General features: G+C 39.8%; 1 protein-coding gene across 1 annotated transcript in view; it reads left to right on the top strand.

The window, feature by feature from the left end:
- The first annotated feature begins 3,362 nt into the window (after positions 1–3,362).
- The window catches only part of DCN (decorin), a 60,060-nt gene continuing 44,174 nt past the window's right edge, over positions 3,363–19,248 (top strand). Inside the window, exons 1-3 of the mRNA XM_040408767.1 lie at positions 3,363–3,644; positions 5,455–5,688; positions 15,648–15,760. Of these exons, the coding sequence (XP_040264701.1) occupies positions 5,493–5,688; positions 15,648–15,760 (309 nt within the window). The 5' untranslated portion in view covers positions 3,363–3,644; positions 5,455–5,492. The remainder of the gene's footprint in view (positions 3,645–5,454; positions 5,689–15,647; positions 15,761–19,248) is intronic.

Genomic DNA, 19,248 nt, shown 5'->3' with positions numbered 1-19,248 from the left:
AAAGAAAACCTTTAAGGATAGGGAATGTGAAAAGGTGAAACAGCTATGACACGACAGGTGATAAGTGTCTGATTGGTGGGGTCTGACTGCTGGGACCCCCATGATCAAGGGAACATGTTCTTAAAGGGGTAGTCTCACTTCAGGAAGTCGGATTTATCATGTAGAGAAAGTTAATACAAGCCACTTACTAATATATTGTTATTATCCATATTGCTTCCTTTGCTGGCTGGATTCATTTTTCCATCACATTATACACTGCTCGTTTCCAGGGTTACGACCACCCTGCAATCCATCAGTGGTGGTCGTGCTTGCACACTATAGGATAAAGCACTAGTCTATGTGCACTCCAATGGTCCCGGCCACCAGAGAGGCTGACACTTTTTCCTATAGTGTGCAAGCACGACCACCACTGCTGGATTGCAGGGTGGTCTGTAACCATGGAAACAAGCAGTGTATAATGTGATGAAAAATGAATCCAGCCAGCAAAGGAAGCAATATGGATAATAACAGTATATTAGTAAGTTGCTCGTATTAACTTTCTCCACATAATAAATGCCACTTACTGAAGTGAGACAACTCGTTTAAGACCCTTGTGTACATAGATTGGCGGTAATGTAATTGAATATCTCAGGAGGACCCCTTTTTTCATGATCAGTGGGTGTTCCAGCAGTCAGACCCCCAGCAATCTGATATTTATCACCTATCCTGTAGATAGGCGATAGGTCATTATGGTAGGACAACCCTTTTAAATATACTGTAGATTATGTGCAATCTGAGGAGGTTGAGATTTGATAAATTTCATGCCAGACATTTATGCTCAAAGGGGTTGAAGGGGTTGTCTCCCTTCAGTAAGTGGCATTTATCATGTAGAGAAAGTTAATACAAGGCACTTACTAATGTATTGTGATTGTCCATATTGCCTTCTTTCCATCACATTATACACAGCACATACAGGGAGTGCAGAATTATTAGGCAAGTTGTATTTTTGAGGATTAATTTTATTATTGAACAACAACCATGTTCTCAATGAACCCAAAAAACTCATTAATATCAAAGCTGAATATTTTTGGAAGTAGTTTTTAGTTTGTTTTTAGTTTTAGCTATTTTAGGGGGATATCTGTGTGTGCAGGTGACTATTACTGTGCATAATTATTAGGCAACTTAACAAAAAACAAATATATACCCATTTCAATTATTTATTTTTACCAGTGAAACCAATATAACATCTCAACATTCACAAATATACATTTCTGACATTCAAAAACAAAACAAAAACAAATCAGTGACCAATATAGCCACCTTTCTTTGCAAGGACACTCAAAAGCCTGCCATCCATGGATTCTGTCAGTGTTTTGATCTGTTCACCATCAACATTGCGTGCAGCAGCAACCACAGCCTCCCAGACACTGTTCAGAGAGGTGTACTGTTTTCCCTCCTTGTAAATCTCACATTTGATGATGGACCACAGGTTCTCAATGGGGTTCAGATCAGGTGAACAAGGAGGCCATGTCATTAGATTTTCTTCTTTTATACCCTTTCTTGCCAGCCACGCTGTGGAGTACTTGGACGCGTGTGATGGAGCATTGTCCTGCATGAAAATCATGTTTTTCTTGAAGGATGCAGACTTCTTCCTGTACCACTGCTTGAAGAAGGTGTCTTCCAGAAACTGGCAGTAGGACTGGGAGTTGAGCTTGACTCCATCCTCAACCCGAAAAGGCCCCACAAGCTCATCTTTGATGATACCAGCCCAAACCAGTACTCCCCCTCCACCTTGCTGGCGTCTGAGTCGGACTGGAGCTCTCTGCCCTTTACCAATCCAGCCACGGGCCCATCCATCTGGCCCATCAAGACTCACTCTCATTTCATCAGTCCATAAAACCTTAGAAAAATCAGTCTTGAGATATTTCTTGGCCCAGTCTTGACGTTTCAGCTTGTGTGTCTTGTTCAGTGGTGGTCGTCTTTCAGCCTTTCTTACCTTGGCCATGTCTCTGAGTATTGCACACCTTGTGCTTTTGGGAACTCCAGTGATGTTGCAGCTCTGAAATATGGCCAAACTGGTGGCAAGTGGCATCTTGGCAGCTGCACGCTTGACTTTTCTCAGTTCATGGGCAGTTATTTTGCGCCTTGGTTTTTCCACACGCTTCTTGCGACCCTGTTGACTATTTTGAATGAAACGCTTGATTGTTCGATGATCACGCTTCAGAAGCTTTGCAATTTTAAGAGTGCTGCATCCCTCTGCAAGATATCTCAATATTTTTGACTTTTCTGAGCCTGTCAAGTCCTTCTTTTGACCCATTTTGCCAAAGGAAAGGAAGTTGCCTAATAATTATGCACACCTAATATAGGGTGTTGATGTCATTAGACCACACCCCTTCTCATTACAGAGATGCACATCACCTAATATGCTTAATTGGTAGTAGGCTTTCGAGCCTATACAGCTTGGAGTAAGACAACATGCATAAAGAGGATGATGTGGTCAAAATACTCATTTGCCTAATAATTCTGCACGCAGTGTATCAGTGGTTACAACCACCCTGCAATCCAGCAGCGGTAGCCATGCTTACACACTATAGGGAAAGGCTGGAAGTGCGCATAGGCCAACACCTTTACCTATAGTGTGGAAGCACGCCACCACTGCTGGATTGCAGAGTGGCAACAGCCTGCCAGATCCGTGCTTACGCTAGCCCACCGTGCCGCCGGAGGTCCGCTCTGGCTCGGACAAAAACTACAACGGACTTCCAGCGGCACAGTGGGCTAGAGTTAGCACGGATGCGGAAGACTGTTCCCCTGCCGGGACATTCTGCCACATGTATGTTTGTGGGTATGTTTGTGCATTTTGCTATCTATCTATCTATCTATCTATCTATCTATATATCTCATATCTATCTATCTATCTAATATCTATCTATCTATCTATCTATCTATCTCATATCTATCTATCTATCTAATATCTATCTATCTATCTAATATCTATCCATCTATCTATCTATCTATTCAATATGTTCCACAGTAATCAAGCTAAATTGATATATTTTACAGGTATGAATTTCTAGTTATAACCTTAATCATTCTACTGGAATGGGATGTTTGCAGAAATCATTTGAGGATGGGGAATGGCATAGAACACTTCATGAAACATTTAACCTGTTATGCGCCAGAACAATTTTAAATGCTACCTGGCTTGCCTCAATGTATTGCCCAATAGCACAAACATTGTATAGTCTAAAACTTTCTATGACACCTCAATCTCTCCCTTAAAAAATCTTCCTGGACCTCCCTCCCTAAAAGTGTCAGTTTAATGACTGAAACCACACAACCACTACTATAAAATCTACAATAGTCTGAGCAGATTACTATGAAATGTGAAAGAAAAGGCTGATAAAAGTTCTGGCTAAAGATGTTGGAGACATATCATTACCATATGATCTAATGTGGGTGTCAGCCTGGATTGTGTTCATTGAAGGAAACTATTCTCTAACAGTGCTAGGGAATAGGAGCAGGAGGGTTTTCACAAAGTGACAGTGGCAGAACACTGGCTCTACCCCCTCCTCCTCTGCACACCTGTAGGCTCCTTTTGTCTGGACTGAATTTTTTATTTACATCTCTACTTTGAAAGGTCTTCTTCCAAACCCCAGGACTACCAGGTATGGGTTATATTTACACTGGATATAAAAAGGAAAGTTTTATTCTAGATTCTGTTTAATTTCAGAAGCAGAAGAATTATGTCATGCAGTGAACTTCTGTCACTCCTTATGAGTCTGCATTGGTTTCTCAAGCTTCTTGCTATTAGATTTGACTGTACAATTTCTGCTCATTTTTGGCTTTTGTGTTATTCTAAGCTGAGATCAAGGTAGAACTGAGTACATCTTAGTACAGATTTAGTGTATATGGGAGGATACTAATAAAATGACACTGCTGTGATTTATTGCAGCTAGAAATTAAGGATTAGCTGTGTCCATATGTTGGTGTGTAATGTCTTCCAGACCATGTACTGTAACCATATAGCATTTTATAAACTAGGGTTTCTGCATTGTCAGCTAAGTGGTATGCTTCCATGTAATGACAGGTTGTAAGTTACTTAATTGTTTAAGTGTAATATAAGAACCTTATATTCAGTAGTGCCATTCTCTATGGCTTAGTGATTTGTTACTATTTTATATGTTCTGAATAAGGGAAAGGTATCCAGTCACTGTGAGTGCCATGGGCAGACTTTGTATGCAAGCATGTTTGTGTGAATGGATATGCTTAGCTCAATGTCTGCATAAATCTCCCCATGTGCATATCAATCTGGCTGGGACTTGCAGTGTAACAACAGCTGGACACACAGATTTCACATCACCGGTATACTGTATAGATGCATGAAAGTTAAGCAACACAATATGTGCAATCGAATATATTTATGAATTTTTGTGAAGAGACACATTCCAAACGTGTTAAGTGGTTCTATCAATATATCATCTTAATGGTAGGAAGTCAGGGATGGAGAAAAGATTTCAGAGTGGAAATTCCAGTCTTTTCTCAGAAGATTTGCCATGGAAAACCAATTTCAGATTATTCAGTGTTTACTCTCACTTTTTCCGAAAAAACTATCGTACTTAAAACATATGCATTTCATGGTTTGTCTTATGAAAGGCAAGTGTTTGGACTTAAAATATGTTCTTCCTCAGTAACAGTATCCTTTTTTTTTTAGAACTTTCATACGTTTCTAGTGAGACAAGGCGCTATGTGTTAGTACAGAGACAATTTATAGTAGGTTTATGTTTTTGCTTGCATATAGTCATACTTTACCGTACTCTCTGTGCTACAAATATTTGGGGCTGCATCGCATTCTTCATAACATAAGGATTCATTCAAATCAGTTCCCTTTATGGCCATAGAAAAATGGTTGCTGTTCGATGACTAACTGCCCCAAGGAAAGGAAGTGGTAATTGTACTTCCTGTTTATGTAAGATCAGAAAGCAATACTAATACATGCTGCCGTTTGACTTCAGATTCCAGATGCCTTTGCCCAAGATATTTATGGTGTATATACTTGTATCTTCTGCAACATGCCATGCATTTTAAATACTGAATTCTGCATTTTTTCTCAGTGGCATGAATCTGTTTTAAACTGGTAGCCATATAATTTACAGAATCACCCCTGCAAGCCCTGAAAGAATGAATAAACATCCCACTTTTATTTACTGTACTCTGCTATTTCTGTAATTCCCATAGAAATAAATGGAGCGGCCGTCAGTATGCCTGACCAGCTGTTCCATTTATTTCACAGGCCTCCACCGGTAGGGGGTCCTCGTTCTCATGATCAGTGGGGGTCCCTGCGGTAGTACCCCCACCAATCTAATAGGTAAAACTTCACATAACCGGAATACCTCTTTAGGAATGTTATAGAAAAGTAACAGATTATTGAATATATCAATTTAATTCTGTTTTTGTGCAACTTTGCTTGATTTCTAGGTTTTATTGGTTTGTCCAGTTATACATGATCTGACGCCATGAAAACAGTTATCATCCTTAGTTTGCTTGCCACAGTGTGCTACTCTAAACCCTTCTATCAAAAAGGTCTCTTTGACTTCATGCTAGAAGATGATGGATCTGGTTTTGACACAGTCCCAGTAGATGAACCACTTGGACCTATATGCCCATTCCGTTGTCAATGTCACCTTCGTGTTGTACAGTGTTCTGATATTGGTAAGTTTAGCCATTATAAATGATAAATTTAAAACAATCCCTCCATTTTGAAGTTCTTGTATACCAATACTTTAATCTAGCATTGTAACTTACAAATTGCCAGGTGAGGTTGCAGAAATTGACGGAATTATTGTCATCAAATTATGTGGCTTTGCAGTATGACTTTTCCTTTATACAGTCCATTTCTTTGGATAGCCCAGTGATGGGTTTATTCTTGAAGATCCCTTACCCCTTATTAGGTTCATGGTATATACCTTTAGCTTTTTACTGAGAAAAACTGAAAATAAAAAACGTTTTTCAAATTTACAGCTTGAACATATATTTGGTGCAATGTTATAGTGAGTTTGCACAGCACTTCATATTGTTTTCTTCTTAAGTAGAGTTTACATCCAATAAAAAATTAGCTTTTAACTAAAGAGCTATTTTGCTTTTAGCAAAAGCGTATGTATAATGAAAGGTTTTACGTGTTTCAAATATATCATCATCAATTCTTCATGACTTCTAAGATCTGATCTATGAACAGGATATAAGGCTGTCTGAATACTTTTAGATGCATGGTTCATTACAGTTTAGTTAAAAGAGCTAAATTTTGAAGAAAGATGGTCTAATATTCTTATATTGTATTATGACCAGCAAAACTGAGTGCCATATAAGGCTTCCGTCAATAAGGAAAGTTTCACCTGGGCTTAACCTAGGCCAAAGACTAGTTAGTATTAGAAGGATGCCACTTTGCGCACCTGAATATCCATACATCAGTTAAAATACTTGATATATTATGTAGTGCATAGCACATGAAATTGGATCATATGTTTTATAAAGTACAATCTGGATTTATCCATACATATTATACTCTAAGTGGCAAAATGTGAAGGACACTTTTTATGGTTAAAAACGTTGTACACTCTATGGTTGTAGTACACAATCTCCTCCCTTCAGATTACAATTAATGTATGAAGTGCCCATAATGTTGCAGATTTATTGAGATCTCTATTGAAACAAATGTGTCAAACAAATGTTTCCACTGACAGGCATCTTGTTGTGCATTATAAATGCTGAACTGTGATTTCATCATGGCTTTGATACAATAAAAGTGGATTGGAAACTATTAAATTGCTCAATCTCACTTCATGCTTCCAGTACTGTACTTCTTCATTCCAGCATGACATGAGTCATCTCATTTTCTCCCCAGTCACACAAATCACACAAATCATCACTTTGATTTTTATCCGAGATGAATTCCTCCTTTCAATGTCAGTTCTTACTTTTTATGTAAACCTACTTGTATCTTTTCTTGCAGCTCAATTGGCAATAATGTTTGATTACTTTCCATCCTGTATGTTTTCATTCAGCTCTCTTTAGTCAAATACTACCAATGACCTGTCACAGACTTGGGACACACTTAATGTGGCCATACGCCTTAGATAACTTTTGGCTTATTTGATCACAGCAATTCCTTCTGTTACACCCCATACACGTGACACTCAACTGAGTGTTCAACTGTCCATATACTGTGGAGAGGGAAATACGATGATGTTAGACACTTATGACAGTGGCTCATCTCCCTTTAGAAATAGGATGAGATATGTTGGAATCCAAAATGCTCAACCCTTCTTTCCCCCCACAGGCCATCTTAGAAAGTTGGGACACTTTGGTCAACCTGTCTCATTTATTTAATATATATACTCATCTTTAGGTCTTGGGACATTAGCCAGAAGTACTTTTACTGACATCACTGCCCCTTGGATATTCTCCCCTAGGGTAGACTGTTTAAATATAATTCAATGATTTCCACTAGACGTCAGCAGCATATGGAAGTATAGGAGGGCCTCAAACTGTTTTATGGGTGTCATATCCTATCCTGAACATAGACTATCAATATAAAATCTTGGAAAACCACTTTTAACCAATTCCTGCCATTACTGTCCATTATCATTGTGCCTGCATATTCTGAGCAATGAAATCTATAGCCTTGGATGACTGAGCAATGCCAGATGAATGCATGTCAGACACAGTTCATAGCCATGATGACTTCTGCTACTGATAAAGAGGGAGAACCTTTAATAACCTGAGATAACTCCTTTAAAGACTCTTTCAGATAGCTGATAAGAAACTCCTGAACACAGATGAAGTTTTAAACATCTACACGAATGGACTCTGTGTGTAGTCTATATTTCTGCACACCCTTTCATTTGAATGAATGAGTTTTGTGAAAAGAACAAAGATTGATTGTGATTTTCTTGGCACATAGATACTTGCTCATGTGAAGATATCCATTTAGGATAGGTCAGTGTTCAGTTTAAGTGCTGTCCATTCTAAGCTTTTTACAGCACCATTCATTTGAAAGGGCCCTAATGCATTACTATCATGGAATGCTCTAGTCTCCATCAAAGATTTGGATCACTTATATACAGTTTCCACATTTCATTCAGGTATGAGGTTTAACATGTTGAAATGCCTAAAATATTGTCCTGTCTGGCCAGCTCATACTCATCCTTATCAAAAAGAACATGGGCCCTGATTTGTGATACTTTCGCTCCAGAATTCTGGCTTCAAAAAGTTGCAAAATGGGGTCTTTTTTCTAACTTTTTGGACTCACACAAAAAAGTTTCACCTTTTTGCATTTTTATACCACTCACTCCAGTTTTGGGTGGGAATGTAGGTGTGGTTAGCTATGTTAATGAGTTTCATCTAGATTTATCACTCAGACATTTTTAAAAAGTCACAGTCTCACTCCAGTAGGAGAGTGGAGTAGGAAAACTGGAGTAGCTTTTCTAGACAAAAGTGTTAGGTTTAAGGTTAACAAAAAATTTTCAAACATGTGACATTTGATAAATGTAGAATAAAGTATGCTAACGCAGACTCAGGCAACACTGACTTCAAATATTCCCCTCATGACAAAGTCCCATCATGGTATTTTTCTTACTATACAGGACCTGGTTATTTACTGTATATAGGTAATTCTAAAATTAGGTGCAAATTTACACAATTGGCATATATAATAAGAATATGGAAAAAAAAAATACACACAGGAGGAGACAATAGAAATAGCATCTGTATTTTTCATAGTGCCCTACCCAAATACTTTGTTGTTAGCATTGGCTAGCATTACGTTATTAGAAAATTTTGGCTCGGTTACTTTCAGAACTAATGTGAAGAATATGTAAAATGTGTTTAACAGTAACCATTTACCACCTATATTTTTATTCCTTTTGTAAACTTGTAGTAAGATAAAATATGTCATGATAGTTCAGTAGAGGCTAGCTGCTAAACTTTTGCCTTTAGATATTAACTTTCCATGACTTCATCTGTGCAACATATCAGTTTTTCATAAAACTGTCCCACTGAGAACTTTAATTTAAACTGTCTGAAGTTCTTTTGGCATTCAATGTGAAAATGAGAAATCTGTTCTCCAGAACCCTTGGATTCAAATACCATTTTTAAGCTTAATTTGGAAACACTTTCCATATAAGAGCCATAAAATGGTCAACTCCAACTCTTTTCATTTTGTGTCCAAAATGCTGATGTGAACAATTTACTGGAAAGGAGGGAGGAAAGTGAGATTAGAAAGAGAGTTCCTCTGCAGAGTGTTATTTCACTCTTTAAGTTCAGAAACTCCGGGGGACATTTATTAAGATGGTTTTATTACAAGGCAGTCTTACTCCCATGCTGGCATCAGATGTGCCACAATTAAGAAATGCACACCTCTTAATAATTGTGGCACATCTGTTCTCGACCATGCAACAAAACAGGAATCTACACCAACAATGCATCTAGTAGATTTCTGATATAATCTATGACAGTTTACTGGTGTAGATAAGCTTGTAGATAAATGTGGCAAGTTGGCTATAGCCACTCCTGCATCCTCCCTCATTGTCTGACTTTTTGGAAAAGTAGCCACCCAGGCTCTAAAACCCCAAAAAAGTGGAAAATGTTACATAACGATGGTGTGCGCCAAACTCTGGGAACTTTTGATGCCAGTTTCCAGGGGTAAAATGAATTATAAATGGACCCTTATATCTCTGTTTGAATATAACAAAACAACTGCGAGAATGAACTAACTGCACAATGTAATATATACAGTGCATTCAAAAGTCTTGACCCTTTCACTTTTATCAATTTTTGCTATGTTGCCGCCTTGTTCTAAAAAAAAAAAACTGTATGCAATACCCCATAATGAAAAAGTGAGAACAGATCTTTAAAAAAGGGATGCAAATTTATTAAAGGGGTTGTCCGAGTTCAGAGCTGAGCCCAGACATATCCTGTGTTTCACCCAGGCAGCTCCTCTGATATGAGCATTGGAGCATCATGCAGGGTAAGGCCTATTTGTTTATATTTTTGACACTGCTAGGCGGAGGCTTTCACCTAGCAGTGTTGCCAGTGACATTACCAGCACTAACTGGCGGGCTTTACAGCTGCCCGCAGTGGCGGATTATAATAGGGGCGTTCGGGTCGGTAGCCCCGGGCCCGGCATCCCTGGGGGGCCCAGCGCCGACCCGAACGCCCACATACTGCGTTGGGGCACAGGAGCGAATAGTTCCCTACCCCGCCGCCGATCACCGCCATAGGCTTCAGGACTAGTTGTTCTGAGACCTATGCGGTAGTGAAATCCCGGCGCAGGAGTGCATGATGATGTCATTGCACGCCTGTGCCGGGAGGGATGCAGGACAATGAAGACTGCTCGCCTGCCTCACTATGCCGGACACAGGTAAGTATTAGCTTTTAATAGGTTTTTTTTGTTTTTTTTCTGTGTGTGCCAACTTTGGGCAGACAGAGGAGGACATGGGGCAGTGTGGTAGCAAATCAGTTCAGGGGGGCAGATTATTAATTTTGGGCAAATCACTTCATGTGGGGCAGTGTGGGGGCAGATTATTATTTGGGACAAATTACTTTATGGGGGCAGTGTGGGGGCAAATTACTTTATGGGGCAGTGTGGGGGCAAATCACTTAAAGGGGTGCAGTGTGGGGGCAAATTCTTAATGGTGGGCAGTGTGGGGCCAAATTACTTCAGGGGGTGCAGTGTGGGGCCAAATTACTTCAGGGGGTGCAGTGTGGGGGCAAATTACTTAATGGGGGTGCAGTGTGGGGGCAAATTGCTTTATGGGCGCCAGTGTGAGGGAAAATTATTTCATGGGAGTGCAGTGTGGGGGGAAATTACTTCATGGGGGCAGTGTGGGGGAAATTACTATATGGGGCAGTGTGGGGGAAATTAGTATATATGGGGCAGTGTGGGGGAAATTACTATATGGGGCAGTGTGGGGGAAATTATTATATGGGGCAGTGTGGGGGAATTTACTATATGGGGCAGTGTTGGGGAAATTACTACATGGGGACAGTGTGTGGGAAATTACTATATGGGGCAGTGTGGGGGAAATTACTATTTGGGGCAGTGTGGGTGAAATTATTATATGGGGCAGTGTGGGAAAAATTACTATATGGAGGAGTGTGAGGGAAATTACTATTAGGGAACATTATTTTTGGGGACATTATACAGGCATTATTACCTGGAGCATAATATAGGGAGCTATTATTAATGGGGGCTCTCTAGAGGACATTATAACTGCTGTAGACACTATAGGGACCTTTGGGATAATTTATCAAACTGGTGTAAAGTAGAACTGGTTAAGTAGCCCATAGCAATCAATCAGATTCCACCTTTCATTTTTGACAGCTTCTTTGGAAAATGAAAGGTGGAATCTGATTGGTTGCTGTGGGCTACTTAACCAGTTCTACTTTATACCAGTTTGATAAATGACCCCAATTATGAGAACTCTAAGGTGTCTGTGTAACAAACTCTGCAGAGACGAGATGCGGCTGAAATAATTTGTCATGGTAATCTGGGTCAAACGGAGGAGAAAAGGAAAGAGAAGGTCTACATGACAGGAGATGTCACTGGAAGTAAGAGGAATGTGGTGCTGTATTCTCCTATATGTAGAGCGGGCTAAGAGTTTAATTTGTAGATGTCACCTGCAGTCCTATGTAACAGTGCTAACTTTCTGTGTGCAGATAATGCGGTAGATGTTCCCTGTAGTCCTATGTAACACCCCACATAACACAATAATTCACTGTTGAAAAAAATTCAACTAAAATGGAGGGAGGGGCCCGTGTGGAGTAGACAGCCCCGGGCCTCACATGCACTTAATCCGCCCCTGGCTGCCCGAGGCTGTTTTACAGGTTAGGGCAGCGATCAAGTCCACCCATTAGTGCCGGGGACGTCATCAGGCTCACTGGTAGGTGGAAGCCTCCACCTAGCTCACCCATGGTGATGTACCCATCCAGGTACATCACCAGATCTCAACAAAATTTTAATGAAATGCTCCAATGCTCACTTCAGAGGGGCTGTCTGGGTGAAAAAGAGGATATGTCTGGGTTCAGCTCTAAACTTGTACAACACCTTTAAAAAAGCAAAACTACAATTTTGCATGGACACAAGTATTCAGACCCTTTGCCATGACACTTTAGCTCTGGAGCTTTCATATTTGATATGTTTCTACACCTTGATTGCAATCTACCTGTGGTAAATTCAGTTGATTGGATATGATTTTCAAAGACACACCCCTGTCTATATAAGATGTCACACCTGACAATGCATATCAGACCAAAAACCAAGCAATAAGGAGGAAAGAACTGCCCATAGAGCTCAGAGACTGGATTGTATGAATGCACATATCTGGAGAAAGGTACAAAAATTCTGCTGCACTGAAAATTCTCAAAGTGACCGCCTTAATTCTTAAATGTAAGAAGTGTGGAACAACTAGGACTCTTCCTAGAGATGGCCGGCTCACCAAACTAATTAATCAAGGGTGATAGGCCTTGGTAAGAGAGTGACCAAGAACCCAATGATCACAGTTGCTGAGCTAGAAGATCCTCTATGCAGATGGCAGAAACATCCAGAAGGTCAACAATCACTTCAGCACCCCATCAATCTTGGCTTTATGGCAAAGTGGCCCGAAAGAGGCCTCTCCTCAGTAAAAGACAACTAAAAGCCAGCCTGGAGTATGCAAAAAAGCACTGTAAGGACTCTCAGACAGTGAGAATCAAGATGGAACTTTTTGACCACAATTCTAAGTGTCATGCCTGGAGGAAACCATGGTATTCATGAATTTAATAGAATTGGCTATGCCTCACAAGCTAGTTTGGTTTGCCAATGCGATTGCAACAGGTAACATAGATAAAAACGCTAAAATACTTTACTATCATCTTGTTGGAAGGCTTATATTTGGCTAAAAAATATGTGAAAAAGAGTTGCTGGGCACACCGGCATTTTTTGTCTCTAATACTAAGTGCTATAGGTGAAACAGGAATGTAGCAGTTCCTCCAATGCAATAGAATAGTTATAGCTGGTCGCCCTTCACTGGTAACTCCACCAAATACTGGCAAAATCAGATTCTATACCTCCACCCATCCAGACAGGCTCAGATCACCAAGTTTTTTCAAGGGAATAGTTCACATTTGCACCAAAATCTACAAAGCTGTACTGATACAACAGTATCATAGTTTAGGAAAAATTAAAGAGCAGATATGGTGTAATATAGTCTTTATTATACTCACAAACAAGACCTTAATCACAGCATATCAAAATTTAAAATCCAAATATGTCCTTAATATTCCCAAACTTGTAAAACATTTACCCCTATATAAAATGTATTTTTCTACTGCAATCCATTAGATACACTAGCCACAGCACAGGGGCATGTTGGTGCACCCATTACCTGGTGCACATACCCTGCCAGGCACTCTGTAGATGATCCCCAGCCTCGGAATGCAGGATTTATGGACAAGCAGCCTAGGTAGCAATAAAATTGATAATGATACATTATGACTAGTGTTGAGTGAAGCAAAGCATTCGAAGTGGAATTCGGTCTGAAGTTTAGGAAAACTTAGATTCACAACGAATCTAAATTTCCTAATGCTTCGTAGTAACAAATCAGTTTTTCTTAAAATGTCTGTTGCACGTGTTACAAAGTGAAAGTAAGAAGCCCAGGAATGCGAGGTGACCCATAATACCGTGCAGCCACCCAATCCACAGATAGCCATCCCCTGTGATGTCACACCCTATAAAAGCCTTATCCCGCGCAATCTCCGCCATTGTCCTGTGAGTTGAGCTTAGCGAGAGACATGGAAAGCGCTCATGTGCTAGGGACAATGTTGCTGCTGAAAACGATTAACAGAAGAATATTGGAGAGGGATAGTACAGGGAGAGTGCTGAGAGACTTATTCTGTGTCAGTTTTATTTATTCCTAAATTTACTTGTTACTACATCAGCTGTAAACTAAAATATGTAATTTCAGTGGTTTCTGTAATTAGTGTGGACGTACCCTAAGTCAGAGTAGCCTGGGTATCCCTGATTTATAGTGTTTCGTGACTAATTACAATCTTACATCTATAATTATGACATCATGCAGAAAAGTTGTTGCAGGGCACAAAGGTAGAAAAGTACAATCACTGGGCAAATTTAGCAGCAGAATAAATTAAGTCAGTGGACAGGTAATGAGAGGGGAAATGGCACAAAACCATGAAACATGAATGGGATTTACATGGGCACATGACTAACAGACACTGTGGTCTATCAGTCCCATATGCGAAAATTTTAAAGTTAACTTTATAAAGTTAACTAACTGATCGGTGGTGGTCCAACCGCTGAGACCCCCATTAATCCTGAGAATGTGGGTTCCCATGTCCTTGTCCTCATGAAGCGGCAGGCCAAACATGTGCTCTGCAGATCCACTCATTCTCTATGGAACTGCTGGAAATAGCTGAACACTATATATTATTCAGCTGAAAAAGAGCACTGTTGCTAGGAAATACTGTTGTCATCAAGAGCTGTATTTGGTCTGCACAACAATAAGATAGGTGATATGTCTCAAGTAGAATCCACCTGAATGCCAGGACCTGAATTTTCCCTTCAGAACATTACCCAACATGTCACAATGCCTTCGCCTGCTTGCCTTATTTGAGTAATGCATACTGGTTTTATCTTTTCGGACCCACACACACTTGGTCTTCCACATGATGTAAGATAAAATGCGATTTAGTATGCAAGGTCACCTTCTTCCATCGCTCCAGTCTAGTAGTAATCATCAAGTGCATCAGAGGTGGTGAACTTTTCCATATCAGTTGTCTGTCTTTTTGAGCAAATAGTGCTTCTGTGCAATCAAACAAGTTAGGCTAGCATTCACTCACACAAATTAATGAGTCTTGGGCATCCATGATCCTTTCTCTGGTTCACTGCTTACCCTTCCTTGGATCACTTTTTGTAGGTTCCAACCACTGCATGTCAGGAACACTTCTAAGACCTACCATATTTAACTGTCCCAATTTTGCCCTGGTCATAGCTGCTCAGATCCTTGTGCTTGCTCATTTTTCCTGCTTCCAAGACAGCAACTTCTAGAACTGACAGTACACTTGCCACTTGCTGCCCAGTGGCTTCCACCTGACTCTCTAAGGAGATAATCAATGTTATACACATGGTTTTAATGTTCTGGCTGATCATTGTATATTCTAAACCATGTCAAATATCTATACATTACAGAATACTGGCTATATGTTACATACATTATATTATTATGTGTTTCTCATGGCCATCAAGGCATACTAGCAATGAGAAATTCTATAAAAATGTATGTGATTTCCTGACAGTCTAGTTTCCTATTAGACAACCACAGTAGAGGTTTTACACTAAGTACTCTGTACTTCAACATTTCAGCCTGTATTGTTTTTATGAGAGAGCATAAAGGATCAGTAATTGGAAATTATCCTACAGTCAAATCACCAAAAATGCAATTTTTTATAGACTTGATTATCTCAGCTAACTACAGTTTTGAATAGGATTAATTTATTGATTACTGTAATTTCTGTGAAACCGGTGATAAAAAAATAAATAAAAATACATCAGCTTTTTAGCATATGTAGAATTGCCTAACCATATAAGCATGAACTTTAATCAGTAATTTTCTTTTCAGGTCTAGAACAAGTGCCTAAAAATATTCCTTCAGACACAACTTTACTTGACTTACAGAATAACAAGATAACTGAAATAAAGGATGCTGATTTCAAGAATCTGAAAAACCTTCATGTAAGATATTCAATATTTTTCCAAATTCCACAAGTATAAAATAGTCACGTGAAAGCAAAAGTATAATGAAAAAACTAAGGGAGTTATTTATTAATCTGAAATATGGCTTTATTAGGTGTACTTCAGGTGCAGATTGCCGCTAGTTGCACCTCAATCTGCGACTTTTCCCCTCTCACGGCAGGTCTAAAAAAGTGGGCGTGGTGTGGACAGGGAAGGGGACGGGCCTATGTCTGGTTTAGGTCGTAGAAAAAGCTCTAAATGTAAGACAGCAAGGAAGCTGTCTTACATTTAGAACTGGAGGAGGATCCGCCGAAGTTATGAAGAGGCCTCTTCATAAATTCTGCGGAACAACCGCCAGCTTAGGGCTTTATTGAGACCGTCATCTAAAACTCTGGTCTTAATAAATGTGCAAAAGGAAAAATATTGGTGAGAATGTATACGTCCAGGATATTAATACATCGAAGAAAAATTTTAGGATGTTTCCTTTGCCATTATTAACACTAGTGTTGAGCGCGAATATTCGAATCGTGAAGATTAATCGTGAATATCGACACTTCGAGAATTCTCAAATATTTAGAATATAGTGATATATATTCATATTTTCGAATATTCAAGATTTTTTTTCATCTGAAACCATGATCCCTCCCTGCTTCTTGTGGGCCAATGAGAAGGCTGCAATGTCTTTGTCTGAGCTTAGCAACATCCCTAGCAACCAATAGGAACGTTTCCTACCCCTTACTATATAAGAACCTCCCCAGCAGCCATTTTCTGCTGTTTTTTAAAGTTCGGAGAGAGACAGCAGTGTCATTGCTGTGCTCTGTGCTTTCCACTAAATACATTAGATAGTTAGATAGCTTATATATATATATATATATATATATATACAGTACAGACCAAAAGTTTGGACACACCTTCTCATTCAAAGAGTTTTCTTTATTTTCATGACTATGACTGAAAATTGTAGATTCACACTGAAGGCATCAAAACTATGAATTAACACATGTGGAATTATATGCATAACAAACAAGTGTCAAACTGAAAATATGTCATATTCTAGGTTCTTCAAAGTAGCCACCTTTTGCTTTGATTACTGCTTTGCACACTCTTGGCATTCTCTTGATGAGCTTCAAGAGGTAGTCCCCTGAAATGGTTTTCACTTCACAGGTGTGCCCTGTCAGGTTTAATAAGTGGGATTTCTTGCCTTATAAATGGGGTTGGGACCATCAGTTGCGTTGAGGAGAAGTCAGGTGGATACACAGCTGATAGTCCTACTGAATAGACTGTTAGAATTGGTATTATGGCAAGAAAAAAGCAGCTAAGTAAAGAAAAACGAGTGGCCATCATTACTTTAAGAAATGAAGGTCAGTCAGTCAGCCGAAAAATTGGGAAAACTTTGAAAGTAAGGGCTATTTGACCATGAAGGAGAGTGATGGGGTGCTGCGCCAGATGACCTGGCCTCTACAGTCACAGGACCTGAACCCAATCAAGATGGTTTGGGGTGAGCTGGACCACAGAGTGAAGGCAAAAGGGCCAACAAGTGCTAAGCATCTCTGGGAACTCCTTCAAGACTGTTGGAAGACCATTTCAGGGGACTACCTCTTGAAGCTCATCAAGAGAATGCCAGAAGTGTGCAAAGCAGTAATTAAAGCAAAAGGTAGCTACTTTGAAGAACCTAGAATATGACATATTTTCAGTTGTTTCACAATTGTTTGTTATGTATATAATTCCACATGTGTTAATTCATAGTTTTGATGCCTTCATAGTCATGAAAATAAAGAAAACTCTTTGAATGAGAAGGTGTGTCCAAACTTTTGGTCTGTACTGTATATTACAGATAGTTAGTGGGTGATAGTCAGTGTAGGTTGGATTGTGATATAGTGTAGCTGATAGGATCCAGTTCAGGGTGTTAGGTAGTGTGATAGGTTCTGCTGTCCATACATACAGTACATGCTACAGACATAGTGCTGTGATGTCACAACAATACTTGGACCAATACGTGCACCAATTAGTAATATGTAGTCTGATCTACTAAAATGTGAAGTTGCACGTATTGTGCAAAAATATGCACATTATTAATTGCTGATTTGCGCAATTGCGAATATATTAGAGCACTCTATCTGCATATAAAGCTGTTGTAATGTTCTGCTGTGACAACCATTTTCTCCAGTCTCGGGAAACTTCTAGCAGCTTGGAAAATGTAGCAAAAGTGACCCACGCCTGTATTGCGCGCGCATTACGCGAATACTACATTGTCGATTTTTGCAATCAAGAAAATAATCACAAATTTGCAAATATATGACGAATATTCTACAAAAATTCGTGAAATATCGCGAATTCAAATATTGCCCCGCCGCTCATCACTAATTAACACCAATAGTAGGACAAGATTGAAACTTTACTAGTCGAGGGACCACATCCAACATCACAATATAAAACATGAAATAATATGCACATTAAAAAACATTTTATCTGATCAGACAGCCCCTTTAAAACTGGGATTGTTGGGAATTAAACTGATAGTTAATGTTAGCTCTTTGCAGAGAACTGTTACAGCCCAGAGAAGTAAAATGTAGACCATGGGTACTGGGTGAATAGGAATGAGGAGAGAAATATATCAGTGTGGAAAAAACCTCAGTGTGAACATATACTAAGGTAAATACAGTGAAGCAAACTAAGGCTACTTTCACACTTGCGTTCAGAGCGGGTCCGTCTGGTATCTGCACAGAAGGATCCGCTCCTATAATGCAGACGTTTGGATCCGTTCAGAACGGATCCGTCTGCATTATAGTTTCGAAAAAATTCTAAGTGTGAAAGTAGTTCAGACGGATCCGTCCAGACTTTACATTGAAAGTCAATGGGGGACGGATCCGTTTGAAAATTGAGCCATATTGTGTCATCTTCAAACGGATCCGTCCCCATTGACTTATATTGTAAGTCTGGACGGATCCATTTGCTTCCGCACGGCCAGGCGGACACCCGAATGCTGCAAGCAGCGTTCGGGTGTCCGCTTGCTGAGCGGAGCGGAGGCTGAACGCTGCCAGACTGATGCATTCTGAGCGGATCCGCATCCACTCAGAATGCATTGGGGCAGTACGGATGCGTTCGGGGCTGCTTGTGAGACCCTTCAAACGGAGCTCACAAGCGGAGCCCCAAACGCTAGTGTGAAAGTAGCCTTAGTATGAGTTGGTGGTCTACAGTGTCAAGTGCTGCAGAGATATCCAAAATAATCTATACTATCTTTCTTGCTGGTTTAGATTTCAGTTCTGGTGCACAGACCTGCACAGATGTGCCACAATTGTTAAGAGGCATGCACCTCAGTAATTGTGGGGCATCTGGTGCCAGCAGGGAGTAGATTAAGACCATTGTGTAAAAGGTCAGTCTTAATAAATATCCCACTGCATTTCCAGTTTGGAGATCAAGGTGAGAATAGAGACATGACTGTATTTGGCAGTACAGGATGAATCAAGCAAAGGTTTTTTGGCAATGGG

This window comes from Bufo bufo, chromosome 1 (genome assembly GCF_905171765.1).
Source record: "Bufo bufo chromosome 1, aBufBuf1.1, whole genome shotgun sequence".
Lineage (NCBI taxonomy): Eukaryota > Metazoa > Chordata > Amphibia > Anura > Bufonidae > Bufo > Bufo bufo.
This window is presented reverse-complemented; position numbering and strand designations above follow the sequence as displayed.